General features: G+C 45.5%; 1 protein-coding gene across 1 annotated transcript in view; it reads left to right on the top strand.

Annotated features, from left to right (window-relative positions):
* ETFB (electron transfer flavoprotein subunit beta) overlaps positions 1 to 12,397 on the top strand; it is a 511,591-nt gene that overhangs the window by 458,856 nt on the left and 40,338 nt on the right. Inside the window, exon 6 of the mRNA XM_069604796.1 lies at positions 1,948 to 2,128. Coding sequence (XP_069460897.1) covers positions 1,948 to 2,118 — 171 coding nt within the window. The 3' untranslated portion in view covers positions 2,119 to 2,128. The remainder of the gene's footprint in view (positions 1 to 1,947; positions 2,129 to 12,397) is intronic.

Below are 12,397 nucleotides of genomic sequence, written 5' to 3'. Positions count from 1 at the left end.
TACTCCCAACTTCAAAAAATACTCGCTTCAAAATCTTATCTCGTGGCCCGTCAATACCCCTGCTGATAAGCAAGATCGAATAATGCTACACAGAGCTGAGGCACATGATGATAAAGGAATGCTACTTCCTTAGTTGCAGAGGGTTTTGTGTTAAACACACATGTATAAGGAGATGTACTACAAATGGGATAGGTCCAAATAAAGTGTTTTGGGATGGAATGACTGCAGCAGGTGATTACATGATTGTCGATTTGCTCATTGAACGTGATGATGGAACACTACATGAATATCATAGCTGTTAGGAGGGAGTAATTCTATTCCATTTTCGAACAAGTACTCTTAGTTTTGCTGTTTTGTTGCAGGAAATATTAGAAGATCAACTAAGAACCTGCATCTGTTGTAAGCTTAGTCCTGTTGAAGGCAGAGTGGCATATGGAGGGGTTCCCTTGACCATGCTGTATAAACCATTGAAACTTGGGTCGCATTTGAGTTTGTTTTAGAAGCTTGAGAAATTGAAGTAACGCTTTTCCAATGTGGGAAATTATGTGAAGATCACACGAACAATGATTTATGATTTGAAAACTCTGAATTGTCAATGGAGGTGTTATTTGACACATTCTGAGCACACATAACATTATGCATACTAAAAATGCACAAACAATCCTGACTGGGTGGAGGTTATTGTATTACTAATCGTTCCCTTCAGAATGTTTTCATGTTTTAAGTGATGCACATTGGGACCCTTGTACCTGAATAGGTGGGGCCTTGAATGCAGATTTTCGATATCTGATGACTAGCCGGTGTAAGGTGGGGTCAGAGAGGTGCTCTGAAATAGTGATGCAAGATTGGTACTGCAGCTAGATTGCACTCCTATCGACTGTTGGGCGACAAGTGAGAGTATGGTGACCAGGCTTGTGGTATTGAGTTATCTGCATAGGAGTGTGTACAATATCTGTACAACAGAGTCCTTTATCAGTGAAGGTTGTATGTAGCTCCGCTTAGCCGTTTGTGTGGGAGGGGTGATGTGCTCTTATGACTGAGCAGGCATGTGTAGTGGTTGGATGTTCATATCTTCATCCTGGCAATTGCAAGTTATTGTAATACAAAAGGGTGCAAAATGTACACTCTCCACCATTGGCTTGTGATCTTTGACTCCTTGACGAGTACGAAATGGTGTGCTGTGTGTATGTATATAATTGAGGTGCCAAGTAACTTTTTTTATGGCTGACTTGTAGCTTGCAATTTGTATTTATGCACCTAGAGTTCATCACTTCGTTGCTTCTGCCATTGTTGCTGGGGTGATTGACTGAAGGAGGATAAGTGTTGGAGTTTGGATTGATGGGAAGTTGGTCGTGCGTCAGATTAGTGGTTTCTGTATGGGATTTTTAACATTTCTGGAATTCTTGTCATCCAAGGTTTAGTGCCCGTTGGGTAGGATGGGAGTGTTTTCAATGAAAATGTAGTAGAGGTTTTCAGGTTCTGATCATATTTATTTGGTCGAAAGGTAGGTTGTGAAGAGCACTGGCAACCTGAATGACCCCACACTAGAACGGCCTAGGAATTTGAGCAGTTGTAATAGTTATCTGTCATGGAGTAAGGCCACAAAGTGGGAATGGGGGAGCCTTCACAAGATGTCAGAGCAAGTTTCCCTTGTCTGTTGTAATCTAGAAATCCAAGCAGGCCTGTCTCACATCTGTTGGCTAATTTAGGAAATCGCCATAGATTTTAGCGTAGGGCTTTCTCCTTGCCATTGATAGTAACGCTGCATGTTTTTTCCCCTATTAGATTAATACAGGGGTTAAAGTTGGATGTGAAAATTAAATTGCTTTACATCACATACAACATAATGCTGCATGTGTATAGTTCTGGTGTTTAGCTACAAGCTTTGTGTCAATGTGATTAGTCAACCTTTCAGGCATCTTAACTGTGTGTTTTTGATTAAACCAGAAAGCGAAGAAGAAGAAAATTGAGGCTATGAAACCTTCGGACCTGGGCATTGACCTAACTTCCCGACTACACATCCTGAGCGTAGACGAACCACCACAGAGGCAGTCCGGTGTGAAAGTGGAGAATGTGGAACAGCTTGTAGCCAAACTGAAAGAGTGTGGCCGGATATGAAATTGTTATGGTAGGTCTGCTTTACTCTTTTAATTAACTATCCAGTCACTCCTCCTCTTAGCTCATGGTCATTTATTGTCTTATATTTTAGCAGCTATTTTGCATGATTGACTTTGGCTATCGGTTATCCGGTCATTGTGAGTTTTGAAAACATTCAGTGCTAACAAAGTTCTTCACACTCTGCAGTCCCCTACCTTTCAGAAACGTATGGCCTTGCTTAGTTTCCCCGGCTGCAGAGGCCCCCGGAGGAGAAACTATGACCATACAACGGTTAGAATTTGGATTGTAAATGAGTTTCAAACCCTTTTCTTCCTATTTGCAGCTTGAAACCTGAAAACCTAAAAGAAAATCACCCCACATCGGTAGTAAAAATGTATTGCAGTTGCTGTTGGCAGAGTAGGTATTCAGACATGAGAAAATTTGCTTTTTCACAATATACTTTGTAGCTCAAAGTAAATTATGAGTAAGTTCAGAGGAACATCTGGGTACTTGTGAAAAATAGGTTTCTTTGGTGCAGTCTGCATTGATTAAACATACCATATACAGCTTGCATCACTGTTAAACCCGAGGCACATCCTCATATATATTGGGGTTATGAAATCAGGAGCCCAAGCCTTCGAGAACATCTCCCTAGTCAATCTTCCTGCATTGTTGGTATGTCCATTATGGTTATTCGCCAGACTCAATCAAGCACTCCTGATGAAAGTTCATGTCCACTGTTGGTGTTTCCAAGTGACCATCTAACTGAAATTCAGTTTAGAATGTATTGTGTCCTCCCACGTATTCCTCATCTTTGATAAACATTTTGTCAGCTTCACTGCTTCAGGAATATTTTCTTGGCAGAGGGCGCTGTGCACGATGTGGCGTCTGTCCCTCGAGGGCCGTAGTAGCATGTTGACGTCATCAGTAGTATAAGCAGCTTGTGCCGTGCCCGTTGGCTTTAGTTCTGTTTTTCCGATGGCTTCGAGTTAAGGGCGCGCTTCGTTTTTCCTTCTGAAAAAATCTCTTCAACCACTTTGATCCCCAAAGTCGGGCTTTAAGAAATGTCACGACTGCGGGGTGAAAATGTCAATAACTGATCCTCACCATAACTGTCTTTGCTGTTTGGGTTCCAGTCACCGAGCCGAAGACTGCTGGTCCTGCCAGAGTATTACTGAGAAAGCTCTCAGTGAACGCAAAGGTAAATTAGCGGTGGGGAGGGAAGCTTTGAAGGTTTCTTCAAAGAAATATAAAAAGTCTGGGGAGTCCAAGGACTCTACTCGACATAGACATTCGAAGAGGTCCCGATCGAGGAGTTGATCCAGACAATCCTCATCGTCGTCTTCCAAGAAAGCTAAAAAGAGACACCACAGGTCTCCCTCTTTGTCATTGGTTACCTCTCCTGAGGTTATACGATGTCTGACTAGGTTGGATTCTCCCAGTAAATGGAATGCCTTTAGGCAAGAGATGATGCAGATCTTTGAAAACGCTGCCTCAACCACCTCAAGAGTCTCGCAAGAGCCAGACCGCTGTCGCCCTTCGAGCAAGAATAGTAGATCGGAGGCTCAACGCGCTCAAACATTTTCCCGGTGGATTACAGTGGCTATTGGAGAGTGTTACAGACTTGCTGGACAAGACCAGCCAGAAGGGCTTCGAGCCCATTCCACAAGGGGGTATGGCTACTTCCACGGCTCTTCAAAGGGGTGTCCCGGTGATTGACATTTGCTCAGCTGCAACTTGGGCGTTGATGCATACCTTTTGTTAAGCACTAATACTTAGACAACTCCTCATCTCAAGAAGGCCTTTTTGCTAAGGCGTCCTTCATTCCATTCATGATAAAAGTAAATGGTACGCCCTCCTCCAAATTGCGACTGCTTTGGGAGAATATCAAAGAGCACACAATCCATTCGAAGAACAAGTTACTTACCAACTGTAACGTTCTTTTGACTGGATGTTCCTCCCGCGTATTCCTCATTGCCCCTCCCAGCCTACCCCACCATGCAATTTACGTGAATTACACTTTGCGTTCTTCGGAGAGCTTGCAGTCTCGGGTATGCTGAATAGTTCCTCGAATAATAAAATTAAAAAACAGAACTGAAGCCGACGGGTGCGACACAAGCTACCTATACTACTGGTGACGTTGACGCGCTACGGCAGCCCTTGAGGGACATCGACGCCACATCGTGCACAGCGCCATCTGCCAAGAAAACTTTTCCGCAACAGCGAAGCTGGTGAAACATATATCAAAGATGAGGAATACGTGGGAGGAACATCCAGTTGAAAGAAGGTTACAGTTGGTAAGTAACTTATTCTTCTTTCCCCCGGCTGTTAGAAATGTCTGTCGCAGTTTTAAAGAAGTGGTCAAGTAAAAGGTTATGCTCGTTAAAAGGCTAAAGAAATATTAATTGTTTAGATTAGAGGCATAGATTTACCCCAGTTAGGGGCCATGAGGCCCTGGTCAATAGATTTGAACATGTAATCAAAACTTTGACGTGCAGCTGTTAAAAAGCTAGGTAGTAGGTTGCAGACTTGCTGCAGCAATGAATGCATAACTTTCATGTCACTGGTTCAAAGCCAGACAGCCTTGATTCCTCTTTCCGAGGTCGATAAACTGAGATTTGTCATAGGAACATCTACTTTTAACCAGACATTTCACTTTGTGGTTTGTTCTACGTAACCTGACAGTTTTCCTGGGACCTGTCACCTTCCTCGAAGGAAATCATGCAAAGTTGGTTTGTCCTGAAATGTTAATGCCAGGGATTTCAAGGGGAGTGTTCTTGCAGTTACTTTGCAGCATTCCAATTGACAGATTCTTTTTTTGTTTGTTACCCTTTTGCTAAATCGGCGTTCCTGTTTACTGCTTCAAAGATGCCTCATTACTGTATCAAGTTGGAGAAACATTCTTTTTCCAACCCTCTTAACTATGTCGATAAAAGCTACTATAGTACCGTGTATGTTGTATTGTTGTTTAAGCATCTGCACACTGTGATGACTCGACGGGTATCGTCACTTCTCTCCAGGGCGTAGCCCTTTCCCATGAGGCTAGGGAGGTGCGGGAGCTACCCAGTAGTCTCCCTAGGGATGGTTTAATGCGGGAGGACCTCATGGGAAGTGACACCCCTCCCACCCCCCTTCTGGGGATAGTGACGACTACCTTGGGTATAACCCATTGTACACCATCACACCCACATATTCCTTAGCACCGCCCCCACAGCTCCATTTCAAACCACTTTATTGAAAGTAAACTAATGTATTTCTGTATTGCCTGGGGTACAGCAAAGACAGAAAATACTAGGACGAAGAAGAGCACAGAAAACATGCGGGATACTGACTGTGCGAGTACTGAAACGAGGTGGCTGTCAGGAGGCATGAGGAATACCAAGAAGCCATTGACAACAGGTGTTGACGTTACACTGGGCTGGAGTAAATCCTATAAAGTGGGAGGAGAATCTGTGAGTTTCGAAGACCGCACTTGACCTGAAGAGAGGGCTCTCCAGAGAACGCAAGCGAGTGGCTGAGGGAGTCAGACTGGTCATGTGTCGGCAGGACTGATCTCAGCAAGAAGGTGAGGAAGTGTCACAACCTCCAGGAGGAGGTGGACTGCGCAGTTCCCCAACAGTGCCAAGACTGTAAGGAGCCACAACATGCAGCGTTACCACAGAAGTATTAACAAAGCAGACATCTGCAGGAATGAGGCTGATCCCAGTCCCTGGAGAAGACTGGTGCCGTGCAAGCAAGTCCCAGAAGGCAACGAGCAGAACGGATGGCCGGTAGGGAAGTAGAAAGGAGTAGAGAGGTTTCTGCTTCATGCTGGTGCAAGCTTCAGGCCTATTATAGGGCCATCAAAGTTCAGAGACCCAAAACAAGGCAAAGAGTACATCTGAGGAAATCTTCCTTGTACCAGTAGCAGAGATGAGCCCACTGGCCACCAGAGAAGGATCTGGGACCCTACCATTTCTGAAACAGGCATCCAAGGACATCTTCCTCGTTGCAGTGGCAGAAATCAGTCCACTGGAATTCAGAGGACTGGCGACTTTGCTGATAGAGTGCCAAGATAAAACCCAAGTTGAAAAAGAACTCTTAAACACCAGGAGAAGGGTGTCCTTCTCCTGGTGAGAAAAAGGAATATTTTCAAGTACACTGAAGAGACACCATTGGAAGGCCTTGTTGTGAACTATAGTAGAGAGTGCAGACCAGTACCAAGAGAAAGGAGCCATACCCCATGTCCAGAAAGTTGACTGTATAAAGTGCAGGAACTAAATACCAGGGCAAGGGACTCATCCCCCCTGGCATCAGTTTACAAGAAGACATTTTGGGAACGCCACCCGTATACCAGGAGGACGAGGCATTCACCTGGTGTAAGAACTTTCTGTTGGGTTATATTATTCTTTGCTTGTAGTGTAATGGATAGAAGAAGTTTGTGACACAGGACGGTGGACTTTGAGTTTGACAGACATTCTGACAGATCCTTTAGCATTAGTTTGAGGCAGGGAATCCCCTCTTAAAGATGGGGCTAGTGAGGGTTCTTTTTCTAACAATAAAAGTCTAGAGCAATAAGCATGCCACCCTTGTGTCGGCTTCCTACTTCGACACCCTTACAACACCTGGAACTTTGTCTCGACAACTCAGACTGATTACTTGCTTTTTTCAAATGTATTTCTCAGTCTATTGGCATTATACATCAGTATGTGGCACTTCATTTTGTGACGTGATGGGTTGTTTATTCATTGTTATATAATGCTCAATTAACAATGTGTCAAGTGTAGTATTCGCAAAATAGGACAAAAACATTAAACCCACAACCGTTGTAACGATGCTAACTGTACCTAATTGATGACGTTGCAATTTGACTTAATGTGTGCATGGCTGTTAATTTAAAAAAATATAAATCTCTAAGTTTGTGCTGGGATTTGTTTTGTATAGTGCAGAATTCCTGGTTTAAAGCCAAGCAGCTGGCAAGAAGTGTGTATTTAGACCTACTGAAAAATGAGAACCATTATTTCTTGCGTTCTTTGGAGGAAACGAGAATCCAGCACAGCCAGGAAGGTCCCAGACCTTTTGGTGGAACTGAAAGAATTGTGCAGCAGTGTAGGCAGCTTGCAATTCCCATTTGGTGCAAGAAATCAAGCAACAGTTGATGGTGAAAGAATCCTGGAAAACATCCATTTGTCATTGACTGTTTGCTGTGCTCCAGCAATCGTCAGAAGATGGGCACTTTTTGTTGACTTGAAAGACCATAATTCCAGTTCTCTTCATGCCCAACGATCTCTCAAAACATGCCCTTTCAAGAGCTATCCCAAGCGGTATTTTAAAAGAAAACTCCATGACCATGTTCTCAAAAAGATTTCATTTCAACGTTTTCGTCGAGTAATGTGCTATGTCGTTGTAGGCCGCCTTAGTTAATTTTTCAGAAATTAGCGTAAGGTTTTGATAGTGTCTGTCCAAAAGGTTCGTTCTTTATCTGAAAGTCTTCAAAACGGTCAGAGATTTCCCGAGCACTGAGCTCCTCTTTCATCATTCTTACACTTAGCAATTCATCTTTCAAAGTAAAATACTTTTAAAAAAAAAAACTCGTCTCTGCATGGTTGAAAATAGAATTGTTGAACATGAAACTCAACAATTAACTCACTGAGGCGAAAGGGTCTATGCTGCACTCGAGAGTGAAAACCAGCAAGCTGGTGTGGATTTATGCATGAGTTGCTTCTAGGTTTTACAGACCAGCCAAGCCCATTTTTTTGATTACTACTATTGTATTCAAAATCTCTGCAGTCCCACCTGGATTTTTTTGTGGATGAGTTGATTGTTCACTGCTGCTTATTACACCTCTGTGCATATGTTAATTGCATTGCCATTGGTTAGCCCTCTTTAAAAAATACATTTCGGTGTACAGTTTTTGGTGAAATGTGCCATACCTCCTTTTTATTTATTTTTTAAACCAATTTATTCAAAATTTACAACAGGTTAAAAAAAAACAATAACTTACACATATATATAACTAAAATCCCAAAGATTATAACAATGTATAGACCCTAAATCCACCCCGAACAACCAACTACGATATCATGACCATACCCATCATTGAGGGGAGGGAGAGGGGGAAAGACGGAAAAAAAACTGCCAAGGGATTATAATATTCAGTGTTCAAATTCACATTAATCAAATAGCAATACTCATGTGTATATATATTTGATGCTTGTTAATCTGCTTAGAATCACATGCTGTGCATATAGTCCGACATCCAGTGGTCATGGCGGAGTATTGCATCTGGTCTTTCGAGAATTGAAAGGGGACTTCGACATGGCCGTGCCTGTAACACTATCCCTAACGTGACGTGTAGTGTACCCAAAATCCCTCATGCGTCGAGGTCCCTCCACATTGTTTTTTTCCGCCCAGCATACTGGTCGCCTTATGCGTAGCTCGTCCAGAGACATTGCTAATTGTTCCATCGACCTTTGGTGGAACATATTAAAGATTACCCTGACCGTCCTTCCTATCGATGGCTGTTCCAGATCTCTGCTGAAACCACCACGGACAAGGATCCAGTCGGCATTGCCGACCATGTGGCCGGGCCTTCCAGCCGGCCTACACAGTAGGGAAAGTGGGGTCGGGGTGGACATTTCTGTAAAATCTGAGAATGCCTTTCCCTTTCCTCCCTCTTTCCTCTTGTCTTCGTCACTTGCCATATCCTCAGGTATGGAGAGGACCCCCTTTAGGTTTTGCCCCATTTGCTAGGGCAAATTTCCTTGGAGAGATGAGCATCTACGGTGTAACCGTTGCTTGCCCCTCGATCACGACGAAAAAGGTTGCACAGCTTGCAAGTTCGAAGACTTTGTAGGAGCGCTGTGTCAAGCGGTGAGCGGCCTACGGGAAGTCAAAGGCCGAGTCGAGTTCTGCCGCAACTGGCAATTGCGACGAGGGCATCAGTGACGAGCAGGCCTCAGATTTGGAGGTCGTTGACTTTTCGGCGGAGCGCTCCCGCTCTGCGCCTGTCCCCAGCCCCGCCAGGTACAGCTCAGGCACTGCGATGGGGACTGTACACTCGACAAAGACGATCACTCTCAAATCACTGAACACACAACCCCCAGCCAGTCTTCGACAAAGTCAAAGCGGACCACAGCGCCAACGGGCACACCTGAGGTTTCGGCCATGCCCGCTGACTGTCAAGATCGGCAGCCCTCCCCGCAGATGCGCCTAGCGACCGGGCACTCTAAATTGAAGGGCGCTACACCCAATATTCCAAGAACTGTTGAGACGCATCGTAAGAAGGTGTCCGCTGACATGGCCCCGGTTCCGCTGAAGATTACACAACCGCAGGCCTAGACTACGCGTCTCCCTACTGCGGAGGACGTTAACAAAAGCATTGCGAGAATTGTTTCGGCAGACGCTCAGAAGCAACAGTCAAAGAATTAGATGACGCCCACTGGGAAGCCCAAGAATTCGTCGAAATCCAAAGGGAAATATCAGAACCCTCTGCTAAGCTTAAGGAGAGAAGCACAGGGACACGCAACCTCTGTCAGTCCCCCGGGAACAGTTTTGGGAAGGCGAAGAAGGTATTTCTTCGGTGTTGAGACAAAAATCTCAACGTTTGGCGTTGGATGATGGTATACAAGAGCCCTTTTAACCTCTAGACCCCTCTAGTTCTTCTGTTTGGACTAGGGAAAAGTGTGAGAGTTGTATGGAGAGGCTTCACAGGTTTGTAACCCTCAGAGCAAACCACCCCCAAAAGACCACAGGAAGAAGACCTTTTGACCCCTGTGGCTAAATTTCCAAGACTCTTTGATCCCTCTAAGGAGGAGGATGTGTACACGTACGACCTCACTGAGGAGGAGGTTCCTGCAGACGCTCAGGATGATGATTCTTTCATTGACCCTGAGGATATACAGGACCCCACAGAGGGTTTGGGGGAAATCCCGGATATGGGTGACCCTCAGCCTTGGCAGTCTCCAAATCCTTCACCAGATCCTGATGCCCTGTGTTTAGTTTCCCCCAGACCACTCCCAGTAGACAGCCCTCTCCAGTGGACGATCAAATGACGTTTAACACCATGTTGCGCAAAGCAGCAGAACATTTCAAGATCGCCACTGATGAAGCTGTTCATGAGGCTGACTTTGTAGAGGACATTCTTAAAGAGAAACCGCCGGCCAGCCAGGCTCTTCTAAACTTAAAAAGCATCTGACTCCCTGGTTATCAACACCTGCACTCAAAAGAGCAGTTAATCCAAGGATAGAAAAGCTATTTTGGCCTTCCCCCTGTGATGCCCTTTACATCAGAGGTTACTCCACCCCAGACTCACTGGTGATGACCACTCCAAGGAAAAGGGCAGGGGCTCCCCTGTCAACCGGGGAGGCACCCTCTGACAAAGACTTACACTATGCCCTAGGAAAGAGGTTCACGGCTGCAGCTGCCTTTTTTGTGCGCATTGCTAACAATACTACTTTGTTAGCTAGCTACACGGACGCTCAATGGGCCATGTTACGGAAAGGCCTGCAGGAGGTTCCTGACCCGACTTGTCTTCTGTCCACGGTAACAGAGGGCAGACGAGTAAACCAAAGAATACTCAAAAACACTTTGGATTCCACTGAGACAGCGGGTCGATCTTTGGCCCGGGGCACCCTCCTAAAGAGACAGGCGTGGCTAAGAAACTGGGTTCAAGCCAGAAACTAAAGCGTCACTTAATAAACCATTGGAAGAACAGTCGACAAAGCTCTCGAGACTGCAAAGAAGGAGCATGACACCCTTAAGATGCTAGATCAAATCACACAAAAGCCCTCCACAAGGTGATGAACTGGGTCCAGACACCTTTTTCGTGGCCAACGCTTCCCTCATAACCAGTAGACCTCGGAAAATAATTGGTCCTCTCCACAAGGAAACAGCGGATACATCACCCCGTATCCCCAGAGGGGTCCGCGTCGTGGGAAAGGAAGGGCCAGAACTGTACCCCCAGAGGCTCCCCCGGCCTCGGGTTCGAATTGACTGGAAGATATGGGTCCCCTCCCATGCCTCCACGGTCGGGGGCTGGTTAACATCATTCCTTCAGGCATGGGCGGGAATAACTACAGACCAGTGGGTACTGAAGATCGTGGCCAGTCCCCAAAGGTCAGACCTCCACGAGCAAGACTGACGCCAGACCATATGCGTATCCTTCTTCAGGAAGTCGAGACACTACAAGAAAAGGGAGCCATAGAGGTCGTACCTCTTTCACAGGTAAAAAAAGGTATTTAGTCAGTGTACTTCCTTGTACCCAAAAAGGATCTCACCATGCGCCCTGTATTAGATCTGCGCCCAGCGAACAAATTTGTAAAGCCACAAAAGTTCTGCATGGTCACTGCAGGAAGTAATTCCCCTGCTCTCACAGGTGGATTACATGGCAACACTGGACATGAAAGATGCATACTTTCATATTTCAAAGTTGCCGGCGCACAGAAAATACCCCAGATTCATGATACAGAACAAACAATATCAATTGAAGGTACTACCCTTCGGCATAGCCTCTGCACCGACATAGCATCCAACCACATAAACCTGTTGGAACTGTTAACGGTATTCAAAGCGCTAAAAGCTTTTCATACTCGACTGCAGGGAAAGACTGCCCTGATCCTCACAGACAGCACCACGGCCATCTACTATCTGAACAAACAAGGGGGCACTCACTCTACAGGGCTGTCCAAACTGTCCCAGAACATTTGGAAGTGGGCTCTCAAACTCAACATGTTCCTGCTATCACAACATGTTCCAGGGGAACTCTATCTTCTTGCAGACGTACTCAGCATAGATTTCCCACTACCAATAGAGTACTAATGTGGATTACACAAAGACATCATCTGCAACGTTTTCGCGGAATGGGGTTTTCCAGAGATCGACTTGTTTGCAACTCTGGAGAACGCTCCATGCCAAGATTACACCTCCAGGTACCCCCAGAACCGTTCCAAGGGGAACAGACTCTAGATAACATGGTCAGGGAAATGTGTTTACGCTTTCCCCCTTCGGGCTCCCCTAGTCAACAAAATAGTGCACAAGGTGCCCCAGGAACCAGTCACAATATTGGTGGCCCCCATGTGGGCTCGCCAACCCTGGTTCGCTCATCTGATGGAGATGTGTCTATCTCCTCTGATGAAACTGCCTTGGCCGTATAACATGTCGCAAGACAAAGGGGAGACACTTCACCCATGCCCGCAGACATTGAATTTAGCAGCCTCGCTCCGGAAGTCAGTTTGGGCACCTGCAACTCCCTCAGAAATGTATGGACATACTCAAGAAAACCTAACACTCTATATTGCTATTCCAGTAAGTGGAAGTGTTT

Source organism: Ambystoma mexicanum, chromosome 1p (assembly GCF_040938575.1).
Source record: "Ambystoma mexicanum isolate Mex_15411 chromosome 1p, UKY_AmexF1_1, whole genome shotgun sequence".
Taxonomy (NCBI): domain Eukaryota; kingdom Metazoa; phylum Chordata; class Amphibia; order Caudata; family Ambystomatidae; genus Ambystoma; species Ambystoma mexicanum.
The sequence above is the reverse complement of the archived record's forward strand: the minus strand, read 5'-3'. Positions and strand labels throughout refer to the sequence as shown.